Raw genomic sequence first — 27,186 nt, forward strand, 5'->3', positions numbered from 1 at the left:
TAGCCACTCTGCCATAAAGGCCTGATTGGTGGAGTGCTGCAGAGATGGTTGTCCTTCTGGAAGGTTCATCTCCACAGAGGAACTCTGAGCTCTGTCAGAGTGAACATCGGGTTCTTGGCCACCTCCCTAACCAAGGACGTTCTCCTCCGATTGCTCAGATTGGCTGGGCGGCCAGCTCTAGGAAGAATCTTGGTGGATTCAAAACTTCTTCCATTTAAGAATGATGGAGGTCACTGTGTTCTTGGGGACCTTTAATGATGCAGACATTTTTTGGTACCTTTCCCCAGATCTGCGCCTCGACACAATGCTGTCTCGGAACTCACAGCAAAGGGTCTGAATACTTACGTAAATAAGGTATCTGTTTTTTATTTTTAATACATTTGCAAACATTTCTAAAAACCTGTTTATGGGGTATTATGTGTAGATTGGTAAAAAAAGATATATTTAATACATTTTACAATAAGGCTATAACGTAACAAATGTGGAAAAAGTCAAGGGGTCTGAATACTTTTCGAATGCACTGTGTGTCAAGCAAGTGAAAAGTATGACGATTTTTGTCAACTGTTGGACAACCGATAACAGCTAAATAAAATCCAAATTATGCAATTGTGTGACGACGCACACAATGTGAGCATGAGCTGACAATAATTAACTATTTTTGACTGCTGTCATAGACACTTATATTCATTATAATGCCATTATTGCTTTTCTGATGATTTGTACAATTTATCAAGGTTACTTGTCGCTTATAATGATGTTTAGGCTACTGATGTTTTAATCATTTGACCACGCATCTTGCTGACTGTGTGTCTTGGTGGTTGGGGCATTCATTTTATTTTGCCATTATAAACAGAAGCTGTTACCGAGTTCGAACACATATGCTTTCTGTTTCATTGTTGTAACAATGGCACTCCACAAAAAAAATTGATTCACCACTTGAATTTGGGTGTTTTCTGTTTTTACATACAGTAACATAAACTAATGGAAATGCTGTAGTGTTATTTGAAATAAAATAACAATTGCATTCTAATGTTACCCAAGGCCTTCATAAACACAATCAAATTACAATGTTTGCCATATCATATATGAAATGTATGAATTACACTGTTAGAGTGTTGCAGTCAGAATCACTCCTCATTCGCTTGAACGGGGTTCCTTGAGGCCCAGCGGTTCTAGTGTTAAGAGGGAGAGGTTGTTGTGTGGGAGTGTGGCACATTGGTAGTGCTGTAGTCCCCCAAGCACATATGGCCAATAATTGCATGAAATCAAATCCCGCCACCACTTTCCTCATGAATAAACTGAAAAACATACGTTAGGACGACAGAGCTCCATTGTCTTTACAAAGAAAAAGGAGGTAGTGATGGAGGGAAAGAGAATCTGGACTCTTTAGTAATTCTCTCTGTTTTTTTGTCAAAAGACTCAAATATCCTAGCCTATGGAAAGTAGCATATCGTAGTAATAGTTTAAGTCTTCATAAATGTATGTAATATTAAATGAATTTAAACAATATAATAATCACCAAGTAATTTTGTTGTGAGTAACACTGATTTTGTTTTGTTTCAAGCAGTGGTGTAAAGTACTTAAGTCAAAAATACTTTAAAGTACTTTATATATTTTTTCCAGTGTAAATAGTAAAGTAAACGCAACATGTAAAGTGTTGATCCCATGTTTCATGAGCTGAAATAAAACATTCCAGAGATGTTCCATATGCGCAAAAAGTGTATGTCTCTCAAATGTTGTGCACAAATTTAGTTCACATCCATGTTAGTGAGCATTTCTCCTTTGCCAAAATAATCCTATGCCCTCCCAGGCCCACCCATGGCTGTACCCCTGCCCAGTCATGTGAAATCCATAGATTAGGGCCTAATGAATTTATTTAAATTGACCGACTTCCTTATATGAACTGTAACTCAGTAAAATCTTTGAAATTGTTGCATGTTGCATTTATATTTTTTGGTCAGTAAATATTTTTGACAACCTTTACTTCAGTACATTCCTAAAGAAAATCATGTACTTTTTACTCCATACATTTTCCCTGACACCCAAAAGTTACATTTTGACAGGAAAATGGTCCAATGTATGCACTTATCAAGAGAACATCCCTGGTCATCCCTACTGCCTCTGATCTGGCGGACTCACGAAACACAGATGCTTTGTTTGTAAAGAATGTCTGAGTGTTGGGAGTGTGCCCCTTGCTATCCCTAAATAAAATAAATAAAACATTTGACAATTGTGCTGTCTGGATTGCTCAATATAAGGAATTTTAAATAATTTACACTTTTACTTTTGATAATTAAGTATATTTTAGCAATTACATTTACTTTTGATACTTAAGTATATTTAAAACTTTGTAATTTACTGGGTGACTTTCACTTTTACTTTTGTCATTTTCTATTAAGGTACCTTTCTTTTAGTCAAGTATGACAATTGAGTACTTTTTCCACCACTGGCATGCAATGTGCACTATTCAATTATTATTTCCCCCCATTAAAAGACTGTTATTTGACTGAATGACGCAGGGACCAGCTGGAGAATGGGGGGGGGGGGGGGGGCTTGTGAGATCTCTGCAGGATGGGGGTAGTGTGTGTAGGCTCCTTAGTACATTCAGAACTCTTGGTGTAAGGTGTGAGGTGTTGGACTGACAGACTCAGGGACACGGGTTCCTGTCCATATCAGGGCTACTTTCCAAATTTTCGTTCATACATTGCATTCAGAAATTTTTCAGACCCCTTGCCTTTTTCCACATTTTATTACGTTACAGCCTTATTCTAAAATGTATTAAATGAATGTTTTTCTTCCTCAATCTACACCACAATACCGCATAATCACAAAGTGAAAACAAATTTTAAGAAATGTATGCTAATTTATTACAAATAAAAAACAGAAATACTTTAATTACATACGTATTCAGACCCTTTGCTATGAGACTTGAAATTGAACTCATCCTGTGCATCCTGTTAACATTGATCATCCTTGAGATGTTTCAACAACTTGTAGTCCCCCTGTTTTAAATTCAATTGATTGGACATGATTTGGAAAGGCACACACCTGTCTATATAAGGTCCCACAGTTGACCAGTTCATGTCGGAGCAAAAATGTCTGCAGCATTGAAGGTCCCCAAGAACAGTGGCCTCCATCATTCTTAAATGGAAGTTTGGAACCACCAACAATCTTCCTAGAGCTGGCCGCCCAGCCAAACTGAGCAATCGGGGGAGAAGGGCCTTGATCGGGGAGGAGACCAAGAACCCGATGGTCACTCTGACAGACCTCCTGAGTTCTTCTGTGGAGATGGGAGAACCTTTCGGAAGGACAACCATCTCTGCAGCACTCCACCAATCAGGCCTTGTTGGAGTTTTCCAAAATGCAGGATCAAGGGAATGATGAACAGAGCAAAAGCAAAGTACAGAGAGATCCTTGATGAAAACCTGTTCCAGAGCGCTTAGGACTGGGGTGAAGGTTCACCTTCCAACAGGACAACAACCCTAAGCACACAGCCAAGTCTCTGAATGTCCTTGAGTGACCCAGCCAGAACCCGGACTTGAACCCGATCTAACATGTCTGGAGAGACCTGAAAATAGCTTTGCAGCGAAGCTCCCCATCCAACCTGACAGAGCTTGAGAGGATCTGCAGCGAAGAATGGGAGAAACTCCCCAACTACAGGTGTGTCAAGCTTATTGCGTCATACCCAAGAAGACTCGAGGCTGTAATCGCTGCCAAAGGTGCGTCAACAAAGTACTGAGTAAATGGTCTTAATACTCATGTAAATGTTATACTTCCATTTTTTTTTATACATTTGCAGATTGTAGATTGATGAGGGAAAAAAACATTTAATCCATTTTAGAACGTCTGTAAAGTAACAAAATGTGGAAAAAGTCAAGTGCTCTGAATACTTTCCGAATGCACTGTTTAAGGCCTATGCTTATTCCATATTATTTTAAGAATAGGCCTATCTGTTATTATAATATTATATGTATTATATATTCTTATAGTAGAATTAATATGATACCATATTCATATTATTATTATTACACATTTAAAAATATTGTATTATTGTTTTCAATATTATGATTATTATGTTGCTGCAAAAATAAATGCTTAAGACTTTCATAACTTTTAAATATGCCTACATGGAGAAGATAAATAACTATTTCAATAAGTTAAAATCTAATAATAATAATGTGCTACTCACTTTCAGTGTTTACTTACTTTCGTCCTTCCATTTATTCTGTAGTTTCCCAGTTTACCATTACAGTGTCGGACCATGTCGTCCATGCGACTCATGAGAAAGGCTACCTTCTCACAACCAGGTTCTCTTCCTTCAGTCCAGGTTATTTTGTCTCCTCGTATATCTTTAGTGGAGTCGCTTCTTTGACTAACCAACTGCCCATCAGTAAATTTACCAGTCTTGTGGAGGGCTCTCACATCCTCCAAAATGCTCAGTCCAGTCTCTTCTCCAAGGAAATTGTCAACAACACAAATGCCATGCTTATTCATACATGGAATAATATAGTCCATAGCCAGTTTTTGCGGGGGGGACATCGTTTGTCCGTTGGTCTTAGAGCTGAGTTTAATTCCTTCCCCAGTCTGCTTGCTGTCAGACACACTACCCGAGCGAGTTGCTGAAGTGATCAAATCTTTCATTCTTTCGCCACCTGCAGGCGGATTTGAAAGCCCAGTGTTTGTGGTGCTCTGAGAAGCTTTTTTACTCTGTTGTTCTGTGCTTTTCTTTTTTAGCTGCTTGTCTTGCCCTCCTTTCGCAGTCCGTGCGGGCTGTTGTGTTGATTCGGGCTGTGGCTGACACTGTGGTTTCTCGGCCTCTCTACAAAACTGCTTGTGCTTCTTCCAGTCCGCTTTCTGGTGTTCTTTACTACAGTAGAAAGAGTTCCGACACCGTCCACATTTAAGCAGGTTTTCCATCTTTCCACAAAGCTCACAATACTGCTGGTCCATGTCCAAATCGGTCCCGGCGGCCCTTTCCTTTACGCTCTCTCTCTCCATGCTTATACAAGAGCGAATGCCACTTTAAACCGAGGTCTTTTCACGCGCTTCTACCGTGCAAGTTTAGAAGGCTCCTGAAACAATACAAACGAAACCGGAGAGCGGGGGCTCCCAGGTAAATCATTGAATCACGCGGTGACTTGCTCTCCTTTTGGGTTTCGTAGTAGATAAAATACTGTTTGAACGCGACATAACAAATTGTCTGACTCTTGTTTGCAGTGTGACGTTCTGGTCGAGTCGCATGGCGACGACGCACGGTACACCCCCCAACCCCCCCAACTCACTCCACACGTAGCCCAAAGTAACCCAACCCCTGGCGTCAGCATAACGAGGGCATGGCCAACCGTTAAGGGCCAAGGCCCATTCATAAGGTTGAAACAAAGAGTGCAGTATTTTTTCAAATTAGTTGTTGTTTTTGTCATTCAAATCATTATTAACTATAACCACTCATTATTTTATATTTTCAGTTAAAGTTAAAGTGGTTGTTTACATATGCATGTTATGTTTAATGCTTATGAATGTGTTTCTAAGTTATGAATGTGTTATGAAGTCCTTAGGTACATTTCATGATTTGATGTTCCCAATATTCTTCTCATCATTAAATAGAAAGTGTTTCGACCTGCAATGAAGCTTTGTTAATTTGCAATATGTCTTTCATCAAATTTACTTTTTATACTAGGATAAAGAGTGAACTTATTAGCCTAACATAAAAAACGGCATATTCAGAGTTGATTTAAAAAATATATGATACTACATTATAAATATAATATCATAATACTCATAAACCAGAAATATGTCTCCTACATCATAAACCAGAAATACCTGGACTGTAATAAGAAGAAACAGCAACAGCAAAACTGTTGACAACAATTCACCACCCATTGATGTTTGACTCATTCACTGAAAATAGATACTGGCAAAAGGTCATGTTCCTTTACCTAGAAATTCCTCTGCACCAGCAGCATAAAATAAATGAGGATTAATATCAAACCGAGTTGAACACCTGCTTGGTAAATACTGGCACTCTTACAGGAACTGTAGGAACTGAGTCTGGCTGCACGCACACAGTCGGCTTCAGTCTTTTTAGCGAGGAGGACCTCATATAGCACTCGACCTTTACCTCTCCCGAAGAAGAAGGCATGAATGTGTTTCATTGTAAAAACAAGGAATAGACCAACCTGCAACCTTACTGTCTCCTAGCAGGGTTATAATAAACCATGAGTTGGAAGTGTATCATCAAAATTATACTGCTCAACTTTGGAATAAAAGGGTGTTTGGTGCATTTAAAAAGTTGAGCATGCACTTTAAAGAAAATATGGTTCAAATATCAACAACAACAAAAAGATTTTGATTGTGATAATACCCATTTTTGCTGTATAAACAGAGGGACACAAATGTAATTTTAAAAAACAACAACACAAATCACCAAGTAGAAACGTTTGGTGACACTTTCTATGAGGCACCAAAACTTTCAAATTGTGTTATGCCACTAGAAAGTGGCAAACTTTCAAATTGTGTTATAACACTAGAAAGTGTTACCAAGTTTTTTCTAGGCACTAGGGCCAACTCAGCCATTACATGAAGTGTGTCAAGGCACTGATTATGACATGCCGCCCTTGGATAAGACATAAAATTACCCAAAGATTATTATTTCTCATTGCTATCTTAGGGAGAGGTAGAGAATTGGACTGAGGCAGACATTTTGTCTGCCAAGTTTTTGAAGGGAACATTAGGGGCTTTTTCTAACTGCTTTTTTCTGTAGTTATCTTAAAGCTTGAAGTTAATTTTAGAGTAGAGTCCTAGATGAATTGCTTTTTCATCCATGCTGACTTGACCACTGGCCCTTTCCCAACAATTCAAGATTTCTTAAAAACAAATATAGTTTTTAATCAACATTCCAAAATTGATCGACAGCCCAACATTGTGGTGGTTATCTCACAGCAAAACAGCAAGTGTTAAATCAGAAGTGTCTATATTGTCCTACACCACACAGTGTTAGCTACCTCTGTGGAGTGTGGAACAATATAGACACTTTTTTGTGTTATATTTAATCCTATAAGTGTTCGCTTTCGGGGAGTTTCAGTAACCGCAAAGAGTTGAAAATGAACACTAATACAGTTGACTACTTTTGAACACTGTAGAGTTGTAACTTGAATTATACAATGTAAAACCTTAAGGTTAAGATGTTCTCACAGACGGCTAGTCTTTAGAGTGGTTGTTGTTTGCACAGTAACCATTAACATCTCTCAGTGGCTACATCTGGGGCGTAATTATCCCTGATATGAAAAGTGCTTTGATAAGGTCTGTCTGAGTAACAGTTGGCTTGCTGGAACTTTTTCTGCTAATACTATCTTAGATACGCTAAGAAGGGAGGCTATTTTCACAACAACTTTTGGTAACTTTCTATGAGGCACATGCATTTATAATGCCTTATGATAGGCCTACCCTTGTAGTGTGTTATAACACTGGCTGTGAACTGTCATAAGAACTCGTAAGTAGATATAACATCCATATAATACACTCTCTGAATTCTGAAATACCCCTTTGTACAGTACCAGTCAAAGGTTTGGACACACCTACTCATTCAAGTTTTTAAAAAAAACTATTTTCTACTTTGTAGAATAATAGTGAAGACATCAAAACTATGAAAAAACACACATGGAATCATGTTAAACAAATGAAAATATATTTTATATTTGAGATTCTTCAAAGAAGCCATCCTTTGCATTGATGACTGCTTTGCACACTCTTGGCATTCTCTCAACCAGCTTCATGAGGTAGTCAGTCACCTGTAATGCATTTCAAGGTGCGCCTTGTTAAAAGTTAATTTGTGGGATTTATTTCCTTCTTAATGTGTTTGAGCCAATCAGTTGTGTTGTGACAAGGTAGGGGTGGTATACAGAAGATAGCCTTATTTGGTAAAAGACCAAGTCCATATTATGGGAAAAACAGCTCAAATAAGCAAAGAGAAATGACAGTCCATCACTACTTTAAGACATGAAGGTCAGTCAATCTGGAAAATGTCAAGAACTTTGAAAGTTTCTTCAAGTGCAGTCGAAAAAAACACCAAGCGCTATGATGAAACTGGCTCTCAAGAGGACCACCTCAGGAAAGGAAGACCCAGAGTTACCTCTGCTGCACAGGTTAAGTTCATTAGAATAACTGCACCTCAGATTGCAGCCCAAATAAATGCCTCACAGAATTCAAGTAACAGACACATCTCAACATCAACTGTTCAGAGGAGACTGTGTGAATCAGGCCTTCATCGTCGAATTACTGCAAAGAAGCCACTACTAAAGGACACCAATAATAAGAAGAGACCTGATTTGGCCAAGTAATACGAGCAATGGACATTAGATTGATGGAAATCTGTCCTTTGGTCTGACGAGTCCAAATTTGAGATTTTTGGTTCCAACCGCCGTGTCTTTGTGAGACACAGAGTAGGTGAACGAATGATTTGTGGTTCCCACCGTGAAGCATGGAGGAGGAGGTGTGATGGTGTGGGGGTGCTTTGCTGGTGACACTGTCAGTGATTTATTTAGAATTCAAGGCACACTTAACCAGCATGGCTACCACAGCATTCTGCAGCGATACACCATCCCATCTGGTTTGCGCTTAGTGGGACTATCATTTGGATAATGACCTAAAATGCACCTCCAGGCTGTGTGAGGGCTATTTTACCAAGAAGGAGAGTGATGGAGTGCTGCATCAGATGACCTGGCCTCCACTATCACCAAAACTAAACCCAATTGAGATGGTTTGGGATGAGTTGGACCGCAGAGTGAAGGAAAAGTGGCCAACAAGTGCTCCACACATGTGGGGGAACTCCTTCAAGAGAGTTGGAAAAGCATTCCAGGTGAAGCTGGTTGAGAGAAGACCAAGAGTGTGCAAAGCTGTCATCAAGACAATGGGTGTCCACTTTTTTGTGTACTACATGATTCCATATGTGTTATTTAATAGTTTTGATGTTTTCACTCTTACTCCACAATGCAGAAAATAGTACAAATAAAGAAAAACCCTTGAATGAGTAGGTGTGTCCAAACCTTTGACCGGTACTGTATGTTTGGATAGTAGGTAGGCCTATTATATTCACTTCATGGCCAGCCTGACTGTCATCTCCTCAGTTGCTTATTAGGCCCACTTTGCTGCCACATATAAAATGACTCAACAACATTGGCACTGGGGCACAGGGATGTTTGGCAATAACTCACCTTCTCTTTTCTGCTCCATCTGATGGCGGCAGTAACTTTGCACGCCCCAACAAGGAAGGCTTTGTTAGGCCCTGCCATGATGGTACGTGGTGCTGACGTTGGCACCTGCGGGTAGACCTGAACCCACCAGTGGTGGTGGAAGCATCACAGTATTGGCATTGCCAGTCTTGGCTTGCAGCTGAGTGTGCCTCTCTGATGCACGTGTATGCAAAACAGCTGTGTGTAAAGTGACCTTTTGCAGTGTTATGGATGAACCATTATGGATGAAACACCAGTTCGTTATGGAAGCAGAGTCAAAATCATAATCAATGATTGGATAGAATGAACACAGCAATTTATGGATAAATAGTCTAAGCTAACCTTAACTCGTTGCAATTGATCCATTATTCTCACATGGGGGCTTTGAAAAAGCCAGACCTTCACAGAAGAAGGCTTTAAGCATTTAAAGAGAACGTGGAGAGAGGACTCAAGCAACTGTGCATTCACGACCCACATAAACTCCCACATCGCTCAGTCTGTGATATGTATTGTCTCACTAAGAAAGGCCCAGTTGACCCAAAGTGATAAGCGCATTGGGTTTCTTAACAGATGCATACCAAATATAAATTCCTGCCCCTATCTACATGGCTGCGATATTACCACCTCCTTTAGAGGGTGTCACAATATACCAACCCCCTTTAGAAGGTGTTGCAAAATATGGAGGTATACTATTCAACCGTCTGTGTTTTGCCCTCATTTTTATGTCACTTACGCGGTTCACCGCTCCCATGGAAAACAAGGGACCTGGTTTTGTCGATGTGGGCAGACATTTTGATATTCTTGGATGCCTTCCACGCGAGCTCATTTTCAAGGTTGCATCTGAAGTCTTACCCTATATTCTTCCTATCTAGTGCACCTTTGACCAGAGCCCTATGGTCCAGAGCCCTATGCACTACACAGGAAATAGCAGAGGTGTGGACTCGAGTCACATGACTTGGACTCGAGTCACAAATATGATGACTTGCAACTCTACTTTGACTTTAACACCAATGGCTCGTGACTTGACTTGGACTTGAGCCTTTTAACTCGAACTGACTTGATACTCTACCCAATCCCAAATATAATAAATTATGCTATTTAAAAAAGTGTGCAGTGTTCCAACTCTTCATTTAACGGATCACAGTTGGAATCAGACAGCAGCCAATCAAATTGTGCCAGCTGAGAGAAAGTTGTGCGTGGCAATGCAGAGTAACGTCGGCAGGTGAATTCAGATGGAGCCCTTGGAAAGATGATACCCAAAATGTATTTTCGGATATAAAGACTACGCTGTATCAACAAAAAAAGGATTGCAACTTACAAAATATGCAGGAAGAAAATTACAGACGGAGATGCAACAATTTCCAACTTTGTTCGACATTTGAAGCTGCACAAAGAACGGTGTGGCTAATATAGCCGACAGCTATATATTTAATTACTTTACTAGTGTAGGCTAACATAATGTTAAATCAATGACCCTCCACACAGTCAGTCAGTACGGGGAACGTGAACATTGCACCCAGTTGGTAGCCTAAATCCTGCCTGATGTTACTGCTGTTCCTAAAACCATTGACATTAGTTAGCCTAATGCAACCACACAGAGAGTGTGTGTGTGTTAAGGTTGGGAGATTGTGTACAAGCCTGCATCGCCCGATTGCGTACCATAGTGATCCTCGATAGTCGATCCCTATTTGGGGGGGGGGGGGGGGGTGTATCTTGCACTTGTTAAAAATATGAAATGGTATAACATTTGGTGAAGAGCACATTATGACTGGTTTAGGACTCGAAACTCAAAGTTTAGGACTTGTGACTTTTACAAGTTAAATGTGACTTGTAAAACAATGACTTGGTCCCACCTCTGGGAAATAGGGTGCCATTTGGAATGGATCCCAACTGTTTATTGTGGAGAAAGTCAGGTGTGCTGTCTTTTTTTCTCTTTATCTCCTTCTCCTTCTCTTCCTTTTCTCCTCGTCACCTTAAATAAACCAGACTGTCCCTGTATTATTTCAGATCATCAGCGTAGGGGGAAAGTGTGGCCTGAAACATTGCTGAATGTTGAATTGAAAAGGAATTTTGTGTTTCATGTAAGTAACCTTTGAGTTACATTGTATATATAGTTTACTTTAACGTATTAAACGTTTTATAATGGCCCTAATCGAAGTGATAACAATCCTTTTTTTAAGCATTGCACAATGGATTTTCTCATGGGTTTGGGAATTACTGTCCCACCTTTTGCGAAATAATGACTCAACCCATGTTACGAAAAGGTGGGAAAAGTTTAAGCCTCGTCTCTTGCCAATCCACTGATCCAATACTCCACGAGTCACCTAATAGTCACCTTGATTGCTTAATGGCACATTACTGCCCAAGTGCCAAGGGAAGGAATGTTGGAAACTCCACAAATCATCCAACCGTGGGCACTGCCAGGCACCTCTCTGACACAAGGGACACCAAGACGGCGTAGCAGTGAAGACGTGTTTGTTTGTCCTCTCGTGTACTTTTGTATTTTTCGTATTTTTTGTATATATATTTCAATTTATTTTCAATCTCTTTTCGATTTTTAATTCGATTCTACCTTCCGGTAACCTGCCTCACCCAATGTGATACGGAATAGCTATTATTTTCCATTTTAGAACACATTCAAGAACCTCCAGAAACTAACCAGCTAATTAGCTACAAGCTATTTAGTCATTGTTAGCCACTGCTAGCGGCTTTACCTTCTGCACTGATACCAGCCCTGTTTTTAGCCTGGATAATACTCACCAGTCTACCAGTATCGGACTGTCTCTCCACAACAACGCCGGATTCCTGCCGTAATCCCTGGACCACTACTTCTGATCTTCACAGCTAGCTTGCAGCTAGCTAGCTCACAGTTAGCACTCACCGTGCTCACTAGCTCACAGCTTGCACTCACCGTGGCACCCAGTACCGAAGCTATCCCTGAGGCCCACCTCCCGGCCTACTCAGCTGTTCACCCGAACCCCACTCATACACGGCTAGAGCCCAATACTCCACCGGACCCTTGCTGTAAACTCTGGACCTTGGCACCGGATCACTGCTACCGATTGGCTATAGTGGCTAACACCACTGCCACGAAGCTAGCACCAGTTAGCCGTGTTAGTCGTCAGCCATGCGCATCTCCAGGCTAGAAAACTAAATTCTACAATACATATTTTGCCATCTGGCTTGGATTCTCTGTCGACACGGCTGCCGACGAATACTCCATCCGCTGAGCCTTCAACCGGCCTCCATCGGAGCAGACGCTCCTACTAGCCCCGGGCTACTAACTTTAAACGATGTGTCGCCCGCGTGCTAACGTAGTGGTGGCTTCCCTGTTCCATCTACTGCTGCCCCCTAGACACTATGATCACTTGGCTACATAGCTGATGCCTGCTGGACTGTCATTAATCACGGTACTCCATTCTGTTAATTTATTTTTATCTGTCGGCCCCAGCCGCGAACTCAGGCTCTGTGTGTAGTTAATCCGACCCTCTCTGCCTAGTCATCGCCATTTTACCTGTTGTTGTTGTGTTAGATGATTAGCTGTTGTTGTCTCACCTGTTGTTTTAGCTAGCTCTCCCAATCAACACCTGCGATTACTTTATGCCTTGCTGTATGTCTCTCTCAAATGTCAATATGCCTTGTATACTGTTGTTCAGGTTAGTTATCATTGTTTTAGTTTACAATGGAGCCCCTAGTTCAACTCTTCATTCCTCTGATACCTCCTTTGTCCCACCTCCCACACATGCGGTAACCTCACCCATTTCAACCAGCATGTCCAGAGATACAACCACTCTTATCATCACCCAGTCCCTGGGCTTACCTCCGCTGTACCCGCACCCCACCATACCCCTGTCTGCGCATTATGCCCTGAATATATTCTACCACACCCAGAAATCTGCTCCTTTTATTCTTTGTCCCCAACGCTCTAGGCGACCAGTTTTGATAGCTTTTAGCCGCATCTTCATCCCACTCCTCCTCTGTTCCGCAGGTGATGTGGAGGTAAACCCAGGCCCTGCATGTCCCCAGTCATTTGTTGACTTCTGTGATCGAAAAAGCCTTGGTTTCATGCATGTCAACATCAGAAGCCTCCTCCCTAAGTTTGTTTTACTCACTGCTTTAGCACACTCTGCCAACCCTCATGTCCTTGCCGTGTCTGAATCCTGGCTTAGGAAGGCCACCAAAAATTCTGAGATTTCCATACCCAACTATAACATTTTCCATCAAGATAGAACTGCCAAAGGGGGAGGAGTTTCAGTCTACTGCAGAGATAGCCTGCAAAGTAATGTCATACTTTCCAGGTCCATACTCAAACAGTTCGAACTTCTAATTTTAAAAATTAATCTCTCCAAAAATAAGTCTCTCACTGTTGCCGCCTGCTACCGACCCCCCTCAGCTCCCAGCTGTGCCCTGGACACCATTTGGGAATTGATCGCCCCCCATCTAGTTTCAGAGTTTGTTCTGTTAGGTGACCTAAAATGGGATATGCTTAACACCCCGGCAGTCCAACAATCTAAGCTAGATGCTCTCAATCTCACACAAATCATCAAGGAACCCACCAGGTACAACCCTAAATCTGTAAACAAGGGCACCCTCATAGACGTTATCCTGACCAACTAGCCCTCCAAATACACCTCTGCTGTCTTCAATCAGGATCTCAGCGATCACTGCCTCATTGCCTGTATCCGCTACGGGTCCGCAGTCAAACAACCACCCCTCATCATTGTCTAATGCTCCCTAAAACACTTCTGCGAGCAGGCCTTTCTAATCGACCTGGCCCGGGTGTCCTGGAAGGATATTGACCTCATCCCGTCAGTTGAGGATGCCTGGTCATTCTTTAAAAGTAACTTCCTCACCATCTTAGACAAGCATGCTCAGTTTAAAAAAAATGCAGAACTAAGACAGATATAGCCCTTGGTTCACTCCAGACCTGACTGCCCTCGATCAGTACAAAAACATCCTCTGGCGGACTGCAATAGCATCGAATAGTCCCCACGATATGCCACTGTTCAGGGAAGTCAGCTTTTTCAAGCAGAAATTTGCATCCTGTAGCTCTAACTCCCAAAAGTTCTGGGACACTGTAAAGTCTATGGAGAACAAGAGCACCTCCTCCCAGCTGCCGACTGCACTGAGTCTAGGTAACACGGTCACCACCGATAAATCCATGATAATCTAAAACTTCAACAAGCATGTCTCAACGGCTGGCCATGCCTTCCTCCTGGCTACTCCAACCCCGGCCAACAGGTTTTTCTAATGACTGCCTTGACTGGTTCTCCAACTACTTTGCAGACAGAGTTCAGTGTGTCAAATCGGAGGGCATGTTGTCCAGTCCTCTGGCAGTCTCTATGGGGGTGCCACAGGGTTCAATTCTCGGGCCTATTCTTTTCTCTGTATATATCAATGATGTTGCTCCTGCTGACGACACCATTCTGTATACTTCTGGCCCTTCCTTGGACACTGTGCTATCTAACCTCCAAACGAGCTTCAATGCCTCCAACTGCTCTTAAACGCTAGTAAAACCAAATGTATGCTTTTCAACCATTCACTGCCTGCACACGCACGCCCGACTAGCATCACCACCCTGGATGGTTCCGACCTAGAATATGTGGACATCTATAAGTACCTAGGTGTCTGTAAACTCTCCTTCCAGACTCATATCAAACATCTCCAATCTAAAATCAAATCTAGAGTCGGCTTTCTATTTTGCAACAAAGCCTCCTTCACTCACGCCGCCTAACTTACCCTAGTAAAACTGACTATCCTACCGATCCTCGACTTCGGCGATGTCATCTACAAAATAGCTTCCAATACTCTACTCAGCAAACTGGATGCAGTTTATCACAGTGTCATCCGTTTTGTTACTAAAGCACCTTATACCACCCACCACTGCGACCTGTATGCTCTAGTCGGCTGGCCCTCGCTACATATTCGTCGCCAGACCCACTGGCTCCAGGTCATCTACAAGTTCATGCTAGGTAAAGCTCCGCCTTATCTCAGTTCACTGGTCACGATGGCAACACCCACCCGTAGCACGCGCTCCAGCAGGTGTATCTCACTGATCATCCCTAAAGCCAACACCTCATTTGGCCACCTTTCCTTCCAGTTCTCTGCTGCCTGTGACTGGAACGAATTGCAAAAATCACTGAAGTTGGAGACTTTTATCTCCCTCACCAACTTTAAACATCGTGCACCCAATTTACCTACCTCATCCCCATACTGTTTTTATGTATTTACTTTTCTGCTCTTTTGCACACCAGTATCTCAACCTGCACATGACCATCTGACCATTTATCACTCCAGTGTTAATCTGCTAAATTGTAAATATTTGCCTACCTCCTCATGCCTTTTGCACACAATGTATATACTCTTTTTTTCTTTTTTTTCTACTGTGTTATTGTTTACTCCATGTGTAACTCTGTGTTGTTGTCTGTTCACACTGCTATGCTTTATCTTGGCCAGGTTGCAGTTGTAAATGAGAACTTGTTCTCAACTAGTCTACCTGGTTAAATAAAGGGTCAATTAAAATGTAAAAAAAACAACATTTATCACCCTACACTGCTCTGCGCTGGCACTCCTGGTGGTGGGGTTTAGAGATAGTAAAAACAAACAACAAACAAACAAATACAGAGAGAAACAAAACACACAAGTTTGGCAGACTGGCGAGGAAGGGTTTGTGTGCCTGCCTTGTCACAAGGTAAACATAACAACTTGTCATACGCTGACATAACTACCCTGTCATAAGGTAGACATACGGTTGTCACAAGGTAGACAAAAGTCAGCAATGTTTCAGGCCATAGGGCAGCTATACTCTACCCCATTGTTATGAGGTAATAAGCAGGTTTTCCCAAACCTATTTATAACATATTTTCACATGCACCCATACATAGGGCAACTATCACTGTAAAACCTGATTAGTTACATTTACTCAAATGGTTGTAGGAAACCAATGGCACTGAACCATTTGAGAATATATATATATATTTTGAGTATACTGCACTGTCAATGTTTGAGTAAGCATAACAAGTGTTCTTGTTAACTGTACTTAAATAAACAGCTCAAATGTAACGTAACACGATGGTGTTGGCTTTACCTGACATTTTTATTTATTTTTATTTTCACTTTTATTTAACCAGGTAGGCCAGTTGAGAACAAGTTCTCATTTACAATTGCGACCTGGACAAGATAAAGTAAAGCAGTGTGACATAAACAACAACACAGAGTTACACATGGAATAAACAAACATACAGTCAATATCACAATAGAAAAGTCTATATACAGTGTATATGAGGTAAGATAAGGCAATAAATAGGCCATAGTGGCGAAATAATTACGATTTAGCAATTAAAAACCAGAGTGATAGATGTGCAGAAGATGAATGTGCAAGTAGAGATACTGGGGTGCAAAGGAGCAAAAAAATAAATAAATAACAGTATGGGGATGAGGTAGTTGGATGGGCTATTTACAGATGGGTTATGTACAGGTGCAGTGATCTGTGAGATGCTCTGACAGCTGGTGCTTAAAGTTAGAGAGGGAGAAATGAGTCTCCAGCTTCAGTGATTTTTGCAATTCGTTCCAGTCATTGGCAGCAGAGAACTGGAAGGAAAGGCGGCCAAAGGAGGAATTGACTTTGGGGGTGACCAGTGAAACATACCTGCTGGAGCGCGTGCTACTATGGTGACCAGTGAGCTGAAATAAGGCGGGGCTTTACCTAGCAAAGACTTATAGATGACCTGGAACCAGTGGGTTTGGCGACGAATATGAAGCGAGGGCCAGCCAACGAGAGCATACAGGTTGCAGTGGTGGGTAAGTATATGGGGCTTTGGTGACAAAACGGATGGCACTGTGATAGACTGCATCCAGTTTGCTGAGTAGTGTTGGAGGCTATTTTGTAAATGACATCACCGAAGTCAAGGATCGGTAGGATAGTCAGTTTTACGAGGGTATGTTTGGCAGCGTGAGTGAAGGCTGCTTTGTTGCGAAATTGGAAGCCGATTCTAGATTTCATTTTGTATTGGAGATGCTTAATGTGAGTCTGGAAGGAGAGTTTACAGTCTAACCAGACACATAGGTTGTCCACACCTAGTTGTCCACATAGTCTAAGTCAGAACCACCCAGAGTAGTGATACTAGACGGGCGGGCAGGTGCGTGCAGTGATCGGTTGAAGAGCATGCATTTAGTTTTACTTGCATTTAAGAGCAGTTGGAGGCCACGGAAGGAGAGTTGTATGTCATTGAAGTTCATCTGGAGGTTAGTTAACACAGTGTTCAAAGAAGTGCCAGATGTATACAGAATAGTGTCTGCGTAGAGGTGGATCAGAGAATCACCAGCAGCAAGAGCGACATCATTGATGTATACAGAGAAAAGAGTCGGCCCGAGAATTTAACCCTGTGGCACCCCCATAGAAACTGTCAGAGGTCCGGACAACAGGCCCTCCGATTTGACACACTGAGCTCTGTCTGAGAAGTAGTTGGTAAACCAGTCATTTTGAGAAACCAAGGCTGTTGAGTCTAGCAATAAGAATGTGGTGATTGACAGATTCGAAAGCCTTGGCCAGGTCGATAAATACAGCTGCACAGTATTGTGTCTTATCGATGGCGTTTATGATATCGTTTTGGACCTTGACGTGGCTGAGGTGCACCCATGACCAGCTTCGGGAAACCAGATTGCATAGCGGAGAAGGTACGGTGGGAATCGAAATGGTCGGTGATCTGTTTGTTAACTTGGATTTCGAAGACTTTAGAAAGGCAGGGTAGGATAAATATAGGTCTGTAACAGTTTCGGTCTAGAGTGTCTCCCCCTTTGAATAGGGGGATGACCGTGGCAGTTTTCTAATCTTTGGGGATCTCAGGCGATACGAAAGAGAGGTTGAACAGGCTAGTAATAGGGGTTTCAACAATTGCGGCGGATCATTTTAGAAAGAGAGGGTCCAGATTGTCTAGCCCGGCTGATGTGTAGGGGTCCAGATTTTGCAGCTCTTTCAGAACATCATCTATCTGGATTTGGGTGAAGAAATGGGGAGGCTTGGGCAAGTTGCTGTGGGGGGTGCAGGGCTGTTGACCGGGGTAGTGGGAGCCAGGTAGAAAGCATGGCCAGTCGTAGAAAAATACTTATTGAAATTCCCAATTATCACTGATTTATCAGTGCTGACATTGTTACCTAGCCTCAGTGCAGTGGGCAGCTGGGAGGAGGTGCTCTTATTTTCCATGGACTTTACAGTGTCCCAGAACTTTTTTGAGTTTGTGCTACAGGATGCACATTTCTGTATGAAAAAGCTTGCCTTTGCTCTCCTAACTGCCTGTGGATATTGGTTCCTAACTTCCTTGAAGAGTTGAATATCACGGGGGCTATTCGATGCTAATGCAGTACGCCACCGGATGTTTTTGTGCTTGTCAAGGGCAGTCAGGTCTGGAGTGAACCCAGGGATAATTTTGTTCCTGGTTCTACATTTTTTGAATGGTGCGTGGTTATCTCTCTCACTTTATAGCTCGCTCTCCCTTCCTCTCTCACTCCACAATCTCCCTTCTATCTGTATCGTGGAGGTATGCTCTTGCAACAGATGGAGGCAATCCAAGGGATAGCAGCAGCGTTTGAAAGGAGCCATCCAACATTCTACCGAAGCTACGTGTCAGACTGTGGCCAAAGAATGGAGAGATATCACATTCTTTGATGTTAATTGCCGTAGTAAAAATAGATCCAAGTGCCAAACCCTCCTTCCTGTGGCTATTGGGCCTGTAACTATTTTTTACTGATGGGCAGCTCAAGACCTCATATAACATCATTTGTATTCAAGGTTGCCATTGAGAGTCCCATCTAGTTGATGAAATACTATTTAAACTGTGTTGATTTTGTGGCTCAGCTACTTTTCTTCAAACCAAGCTGCTTACCTACTGCAGATTCAGTCTTCCCAGCCTGGTGCAGGTCTACAATTTTGTTTCTGGTGTCCTTTGACAGCTCTTTGGTCTTGGCCATAGTGGAGTTTGGAGTGTGACTGTTTGAGGTTGTGGATAGGTGTCTTTTATACTGATAACAAGTTCAAACCGGTGCCATTAATACAGGTAACGAGTGGTGGACAGAGGAGCCTCTTAAAGAAGAAGTTACAGGTCTGTGAGAGCCAGAAATCTTGCTTGTTTGTAGGTGACCAAATACTTATTTTCCACCATAATTTGCAAATAAATTAATTGAAAATCCTACAATATGATTTTCTGTATTTTTTTTCCTAATTTTGTCTGTCATAGTTGAAGATGCTGAAAATTACATAACATTTTTAAGTCGGAGAACTTGCACAATTGGTGGCTGACTAAATACTTTTTTGCCCCTCTGTATATGCTTGATGATTTACAGTTCATGTATAGTCTACAATCTTTTCCTTGTTTTTTCCCTCAGTGTCACAGTTCCACAAATGTACTATATGGAGATCATTTTGAGATGATATTGTACCATCTATTATTCTGTGGTTGGGTGCTAATCATCATAACTAAAGTGCACAATATAAGAGAAAAGAAGTGAAAATAAGAGAAAAACACATCTACTGGTGAAAATATACAAATGTAAGGATATTGCATAGTATTTATTTTTCCTTCACTATTTACTATAAATATTCAGTGTCACAGCACAACATATCTTGGCTTCAAATGTCAAATCAATTATGTTATTATCATCATGACAAAAAATATCTGTCATGCCATCAATTCAAAAGAGCTGTCACGAAACCATACAAACATGCTTCCAGTAGAGGTCGCTGTAATACAGGCAACTGGTCCTCAGCAACTTCAGTCTTACATTCTACAGATACAGTATATGAAAATAAAATGCCACTACAAAACTGTTTGAAAAAGAACAACATCAATCGACTGAAGTCGCTATTTCTATAGTGTTGTAGAGGTTCATCTGTCTATGAATGAAATTCCACAAGTTTCATCCATGCTTACTCTAACTCAGACCAGTATTCAGTTGTTACAGTCACAGGCATTCAGACATATGTTGGATGTTTGCCCCAGTTGGATGTTTGTCCCAGTTGGATGGGCAGGTTTGCCTCAGCACTACCACTAGACCATAGTTCTGTTCAGTAGGCATGAAACGGAGGGAAACGCACCTAAATGGAGTGAAATGGGGAGGTACTATCTGTACTTGTCCAATAAGAACTACTTGTTTTAGTTTTTCATTGTAAAACCTTTTAAAACATTTTCTGTTGCATGTCCTAATGAACACAACCCAAACTTGGCCTCATCAGTGCTCCAATTTTGAGTAGTTACACTCACGCCTGGTGGATGAATGCCTTTTACAACAGGTCAACAAGGCATCTGTCTGGTCAACAATCTGCGCTTCACTGGGCCACTAGTAGTTGTTAAGGGAGTGTGTGTGTGTGGGGGGGGGTCTTGTCCTCTTTCATGATTTACACAAACCAGCCTCTCCCATCTGCCAGTGTGGCCTAGTTGCGTCACTTTGGCGCACGTGAAATGTGTAAATAGAAATCACCCCCGTTGCGAAGTCAAATATATGTGAGAGCTGAGAGTCAAGGGACAGCAGTTGCCCGGAACCACAGTAAAAATAGAAATGTGTTTTTTCTTTTTTTGGTTGTTTATTTGATCTCATCCCTCCTGTTTTTGATGACTCAGTGGGTTGAGCGTTGCCTCTGTCAGGGCCCTCATGCTTGGCCTCCCCACGAAACGATTTGGAGAACTCTCCCCCACCTCTGTGTTGCTTAGTTGGTGTGACCTTTTCCCTCTCTCTTCTCTCCTTTTTCTCTGCTCTCTCTCTCTCTGTTCTCTGTCTCACCTGGTCTCTCTCTCTTTTCTGGCCACAGTAAGTTTGGCCATGGGTGAAACAAGACGAAGACTAGAGTTACTACGCTTATCTGCAGGCAAAAGTATCTCTCTGCGTGTGTGTTAGGTTCATGACCTCGATTAAAACATTCTGTACACTTGATTCATCTAGTGGTCATAGTTTCCAGTCGGCTGGATTTCAAAAGCTATAATCAATGCATGTAGGCTACAGTATGGTGAAAATGCAGGAAGCCATATGGTTATGCTTATGTTGAAAATGCATGCACAGTATGTAAAAAATGGAGCAAGTTACATGGTTATGGTTATACTTAAAGTTCTGGCTAAGGTTATGGTTAAGGTTACAGCTATGGTTAAGGTTATCAAATCCAATCAAATTTTTGGGGATCACATACAAGTGTTTAGCAGATGTTATTGCGGGTGTAGCGAAATGCTTGTGTTTCTAGCTCCAACAGTGCAGTAATATCTATCAAGTAATATCTAACATTTTCACAACATATACCCAATACACGCAAATCTAAATAAAGGAATGTAATTAAGAATTTATAAATATATGGATGAGCGATGTCAGAGCGGCATAGATTAAGATACAGTAGAATAGTATAGAATACAGTATATACATATGAGATTAGTAATGCAGGATATGTAAACATTATTAAAGTAACTACTGTTTCATTTATTAAAGTGGAAGCCTACAGTTGAAGTCGGAAGATTACATACACTTAGGTTGGAGTCACTAAAACTCGTTTTTCAACCACTCCACAAATTTCTTGTTAACAAACTATAGTTTTGGCAAGTCGGTTAGGACATCTACTTTGTGCATGACACAAGTTATTTTTCCAACAATGTTTTACAGACATATTATTTCACTGTATCATAATTCCAGTGGGACAGAAGTTTACATACACTAAGTTGAGTCTTTAAACAGCTTGTAAACTTCCAGAAAATGATGTCATGGCTTTAGAAGCTTCTGATTGGCTAATTCACATCATTTGAGTCAATTGGAGGTGTACCTGTGGATGTATTTCAAGGCCTACCTTCAAACTCGGTGCCGCTTTGCTTGACATCATGGGAAAATCAAAAGAAATCAGCCAAGACCTCAGAAAAATAATTGTAGACCTCCACGAGTCTGGTTCATCCTTGGGAGCAATTTCCAACGCCTGAAGGTAGAACATTTGTCTGTACAAACAATAGAACGCAAGTATAAACACCATGGGACCACGCAGCTGTCATACCGCTCAGGAAGGAGACCTATTCGGTCTCCTAGAGATTAACGCATTTTGGTGAGAAAAGTGCAAATCAATCCCAGAACAACAGCAAAGGACCTAAGAACCGCTGTAATGTTTACTCTCTGTCTGGTCGTGGTCAGTACCCGTGCTGCAGCATTCTGTATGTTTTGCCAATGGCGTTCTTGGGTAGACCCAAGAAAGCCATTGGTCAACTACAAAACTTGCAGAATGCTGCAGCACGGGTACTGACCACAACCAGACAGAGTAAACATTACACCGGTTCTTAGGTCTCTGCATTGTACAACATACAGAATGCCGCAGCACGGGTACTGACCACGACCAGACGGAGAGTAAACATTACACCGGTTTTTAGGTCTCTGCATTGGCTGCCTGTGAGTTTGCTGCCTGTGAGTTTACAGTAGTCAAGCCATCACTGCCAAGACTTAATTGTAATTTCCTTATTTTTATTTATTCAGTTTGTTTTCTAGCTACTACCAGTCTGCATGTCACAGTGTTTTGGAGTGCCAGCACAGCAACCTGTTTCTTAAGTAATGAATCTTTAGGCACTCGGCTGATTCAAGTCCCAAGTGATTACATTTGCCTTGCTCGTGTGAGGGTTATTTGTAGCAAGTTCTACTTTTCACACCATTACTCAAGTAGCACATGCTTCCAGAGATTGCCCATGATATTTTGTGAATTCCTTAATTCCTGCCTCCTTCACAGACGGCTTCATAATTATATTTTTTTCCAAATGTTATTTTCTCCCTGTGGCTTCTTGCCCCAGTTATGAGTGAAGCTGTAAAAGAGGCCTACTGTGTACTATGAGGGGTGTGTTTGTGTGTGTTTGTGCGTGCGTAAGCTTATAAATGAAGACACTGGCATAAACATTACGATCCCAAGCCTGAATTCTACACTTTTTTAAAAATATTTTGGAATATGTAGCTATGCAAGCCTGGTCAACATTTTCTGATGGCTGAACTCAACCAGGTTGACCGCTGTGCTCACTCTGATTTAAGGGGCTAATGTATACCTGTCTGCCTTTTGCTTTTAGGAGCCGCACCAGGGGCTTACGACATCATCGCACAGTGCCGTCTGGGACCATTCTTCCTGTTCTGGAACGTGAGTCAACGAGGTGCTCCAGGGTGAAGTTTCCTCTAGGTACAGATCTAGGATTACCTTCTCCTCCCCAAATCCTAACCTTAACCATTATTGGGGAGACCCAAGATCAATGTCCAGGGACAACTGACGTGAGTCATTGAGGTAGCACTGCTACTGCTGCTGTTTCTACTGCAAGCATTTCTTCCTCCATGTCTTGGGAGAGCATAGAAATATTTTGAGAAATAGCAGGATGTCGTAAATGCTTGGCAGGGTATCTTCTCAGCTGGAAAGTAGGCCAGCTTATTTGTCACATTTGAAGGAAAAATAAACAGTTGAGTGACTCGATTCTGCAACAGCGTAAATGTCAAAGTATAGGTTGGGATGTTGGTTGAACACATTTTTGTGAGAGGGCTTTCAGAAATGTGACATTTTTTTGCTTTAAAGCCAACCCATTCAAGAACACACTCTTAAATACTCTGAGGAGTTTGAAACCAGGATCAGATATAATGGGTGTCCTGGCAGTTAAAGGACAAATTCGCTTTTTGAACCAACCTTATATTTTTTTATGTAAACAGCACATGATTTAAGTGATTTCACTTACCGCACCAGCCATATTTTTTAAGGCATTTAGCAGACACACTGTTATCCAGAGCAGCTGGAGTGCATACATTTTTGTACTGGTCACCCATGGGAGTCAAACCCACAACCCTGGCGTTGCAACAGCTTAGCTCTACCAACTGAGCCACACTGAGGATAGACTTCCTCTGGCTCATTCTGCAGTATCAGGCGGTGATAAAACATGTACAAAGGCTCCAAAAACACCCAAATAGGTCACTTTATTTTCTAACTGCAAAGCTCTCAGTATAGTGATGCAGGTCTTTAGATGTTGTACACACCAAAATGTGTCAACTCCTCAACGTTACATTCCATTAGGTTGGACTCAAGTGATACTTTTCCATGTGCGAGCATGCTCTTGCTTTCCACTCCCATTGTGCTGATAGAGAGAAAGCACATGCGTGCTCACACACGGAAAGTATCGCTCTTGTCTAAACATTATTTTATTATTTTTACAGACCGGGAATCCTTTGTCTATCACCTTTAAGGGCACAACGGTACATGGCATCTAGGATACCCAGAATCCCATCCAACTTTAATCAGGAGTCTTTTGCGAAGGGCCCCATTACAGAATGCAATGCTCAGATAGAATTGCATTGTGTACAACCTGATGTTATTATCTGTCGGTTAGAATTGTGGCTGCTTTTCTCATTCGATTAATGGTTCACTTGTAAAAAACTGTATCAAAAGAAGGAAAAGAAAGACGGCACTTCTCAACTTAAGCCCCTCCCTCCATTGCCTTTGAAACCCAAAGGACAAGAAGAATGTTTTATAACTACAATATCTTTTCATGGGTAACACTTTACTTTACGGCACAGGAATGAGTGGTTACAGTAGTTCACTTACAGCAGGTATTAATAAAAAAAAGTACATAGTAAAATGGTACTTGAAGACCTTCTTCTCAGTTTGTCGTTTCTGATCTCCCCATCCCGGATCCGGGATCGTGAATACAGACTCAAGCTCATTACCATAACGCAACGTTAACTATTCATGAAAATCGCAAATGAAATGAAATAAATATGCTAGCTCTCAAGCTTAGCCTTTTGTTAACAACACTGTCATCTCAGATTTTCAAAATATGCTTCTCAACCATTGCAAAACAAGCATTTGTGTAACAGTATTGATGGCTAACGTAGCATTTAGCATTAGCATTCAGCTGGCAACATTTACACAAAAAAACAGAAAAGCATTCAAATAAAATCATTTACCTTTGAAGAACTTCAGATGTTTTCAATGAGGAGACTCTCAGATAGCAAATGTTCAGTTTTTCCTGAAAGATTATTTGTTTAGGACAAATCGCTTCGTTTTCTGCGTCACGTTTAGCTATGAAAAAAACCCTGTATCCAGGATTGTGTAAATCTATCAGCAAGCTCATTAGCATAACACAACGTTAACTATTTATGAAAATCGCAAATGAAATGAAATAAATATGCCATCTCTCAAGCTTAGCCTTTTGTAAACAACACTGTCATCTCAGATTTTCAAAATATGCTTCTCAACCATAGGAAAACAATCATTTGTGTAAAAGTAGCTAGCTAGCGTTAGCATTTCGCGTTAGCATTTAGCGTTAGCATTAGCGTTAGCATCCAACACGCAACATTAACAAAAACATAAAAGCCTTCAAATAAAATCATTTACCTTTGAAGAACTTCTGATGTTTTCAATGAGGATACTCTCAGTTAGATAGCAGATGCTCAGTTTTTCCAAAAAGATTCCTTGTGTATTAGAAATAGCTCCGTTTTATACATCACATTTGGCTACCAAAAAAAATCCGAAAATTCAGTCCTCAAAACGCGAACTTTTTTCCAAATTAACTCCATAATATCGACTGAAAACATGGCAAACGTTGTTTAGAATCAATCATCAAGGTGTTTTTCACATATCTCTTCATTGATACATCGTTCTTGGACACATGCTTTCTCCCCTGAATCAAATGGTAAAGTAGAAGCAGCTGGCAATTGCGCACCGAATTCGACGCAGGACACCAGGCGGACACTTGGAAAATGTAGTCTCTTATGGTCAATCTTCCAATGATATGCCTACAAATACGTCACAATGCTGCTAAGACCTTGGGCGAACGACAGAAAGTGTAGGCTCATTCGTTGCGCAATCACAGCCATATAAGGAGAGAATGGAAAACAGAGCTTCAGAAATTCTGCTAATTCCTGGGTGATGCATCATCTTGGTTTCGCCTGTAGAATGAGTTCTGGGGCACTTACAGACAAAATCTTTGCAGATTCTGAAACTTCAGAGTGTTTTCTTTCCAAAACTAATATGAATATGCATAGTCGAGCATCTTTTCGTGACAAAATATCGCGCTTAAAACGGGAACGTTTTTTATCCAAAAATGAAATAGCGCCCCTAGAGCTCTGATGACAATTTCCAGGAAGTCTGTGCATGTGTCCCATTTCCTAAATAGTGCACTACTTCTGGCTACATGGGCCCTGGTCAAAAGAAGTGTACAACATAGGGTGCCATTTGGGACACAACCCTATGTTTCTTTATAGAGGCGGATTCTGGGACTGACCTTTAATGTAGTTGGCTTGGCCTTTGTGACAAGGCGCCTTTCTTTCCACTTGACATTTCTGGGGTTGCCGTGTATGTGTGTGTGTGTGTGCGCGTGCGTACGTGGGCGGTGTGTGTAGAACGGGGGTATCTGTGTGTGTTTGTGTGTGTGTGTGTATAGCATGGCTGGCGTTGGAGGAGCTGAGACTTGTGACCGTTCACGGAGGTGACAGCAGCTTATTGCGCGGAAGGAGATCAGTGTTGAAATTCCACCACTGCCAGGGGGAAGCCAGTGACTATGGCTCTTTGGCAGCCACCCACTGGGTAAAAACTGGTTGAATCAGCGTTGTTTCCACGTCATTTGAAAAAAAAAGTGATGACGTTGAATCTATGTGGGAAAATGATTGTATTTGCAAAACATTATCAACAAGGGAATTTTGTGTTTTTTTCCACCCAACTTTTAACCTAAATCCAATGTCATGGTGACATTATTTATTGTATTAACATTAGTAGACAACTCAACCAAATGTAAATCATAAATGGACATTGAACTGACGTCCGTGCCCAGTGGGCAGCCACGTGTGTGTGTGTGTGTGTGTGTGTGTGTGTGCTTGTGATGATATGTCAGTGCGTATTCTTATCAGCCAGTGAGTATACAGTAGCTTGTTGAATTACGTGTGTGTGTGCGTGTCTGTGTGTGTGTGCGCGCATGTGCAATCGTACGTGCTTGCATGT

General features: G+C 41.5%; 1 protein-coding gene and 1 long non-coding RNA gene across 6 annotated transcripts in view; both read right to left on the reverse strand.

Annotated features, from left to right (window-relative positions):
• LOC110486061 (egl nine homolog 1) overlaps window positions 1-5,334 on the reverse strand; it is a 41,175-nt gene extending 35,841 nt beyond the window's left edge. For 3 of the 5 annotated variants that reach the window (XM_021557379.3, XM_090196108.1, XM_036940708.2), the window contains exon 1: window positions 4,207-5,334. In XM_021557379.3, the coding sequence (XP_021413054.3) occupies window positions 4,207-4,998 (792 nt within the window). In that variant the 5' untranslated portion in view covers window positions 4,999-5,334. Of the gene's footprint in view, window positions 1-4,189 lie in introns of all 5 variants that reach the window. The other 2 variants (XM_090196111.1, XM_090196112.1) reach the window with 2 other exon arrangements.
• The window catches only part of LOC149978871 (uncharacterized), a 277,954-nt gene extending 251,639 nt beyond the window's left edge, over window positions 1-26,315 (reverse strand). Inside the window, exons 1-2 of the long non-coding RNA XR_016485864.1 lie at window positions 25,585-26,315; window positions 25,155-25,216 (exon numbers count right to left, since the gene is read on the reverse strand). This is a non-coding gene — a long non-coding RNA (uncharacterized LOC149978871). The remainder of the gene's footprint in view (window positions 1-25,154; window positions 25,217-25,584) is intronic.
• Window positions 26,316-27,186: the final 871 nt, after the last annotated feature.

The sequence above is a fragment of the Oncorhynchus mykiss genome, chromosome 13, assembly GCF_057628025.1.
Source record: "Oncorhynchus mykiss isolate SJ-2025 chromosome 13, ASM5762802v1, whole genome shotgun sequence".
Taxonomy (NCBI): Eukaryota; Metazoa; Chordata; class Actinopteri; order Salmoniformes; family Salmonidae; genus Oncorhynchus; species Oncorhynchus mykiss.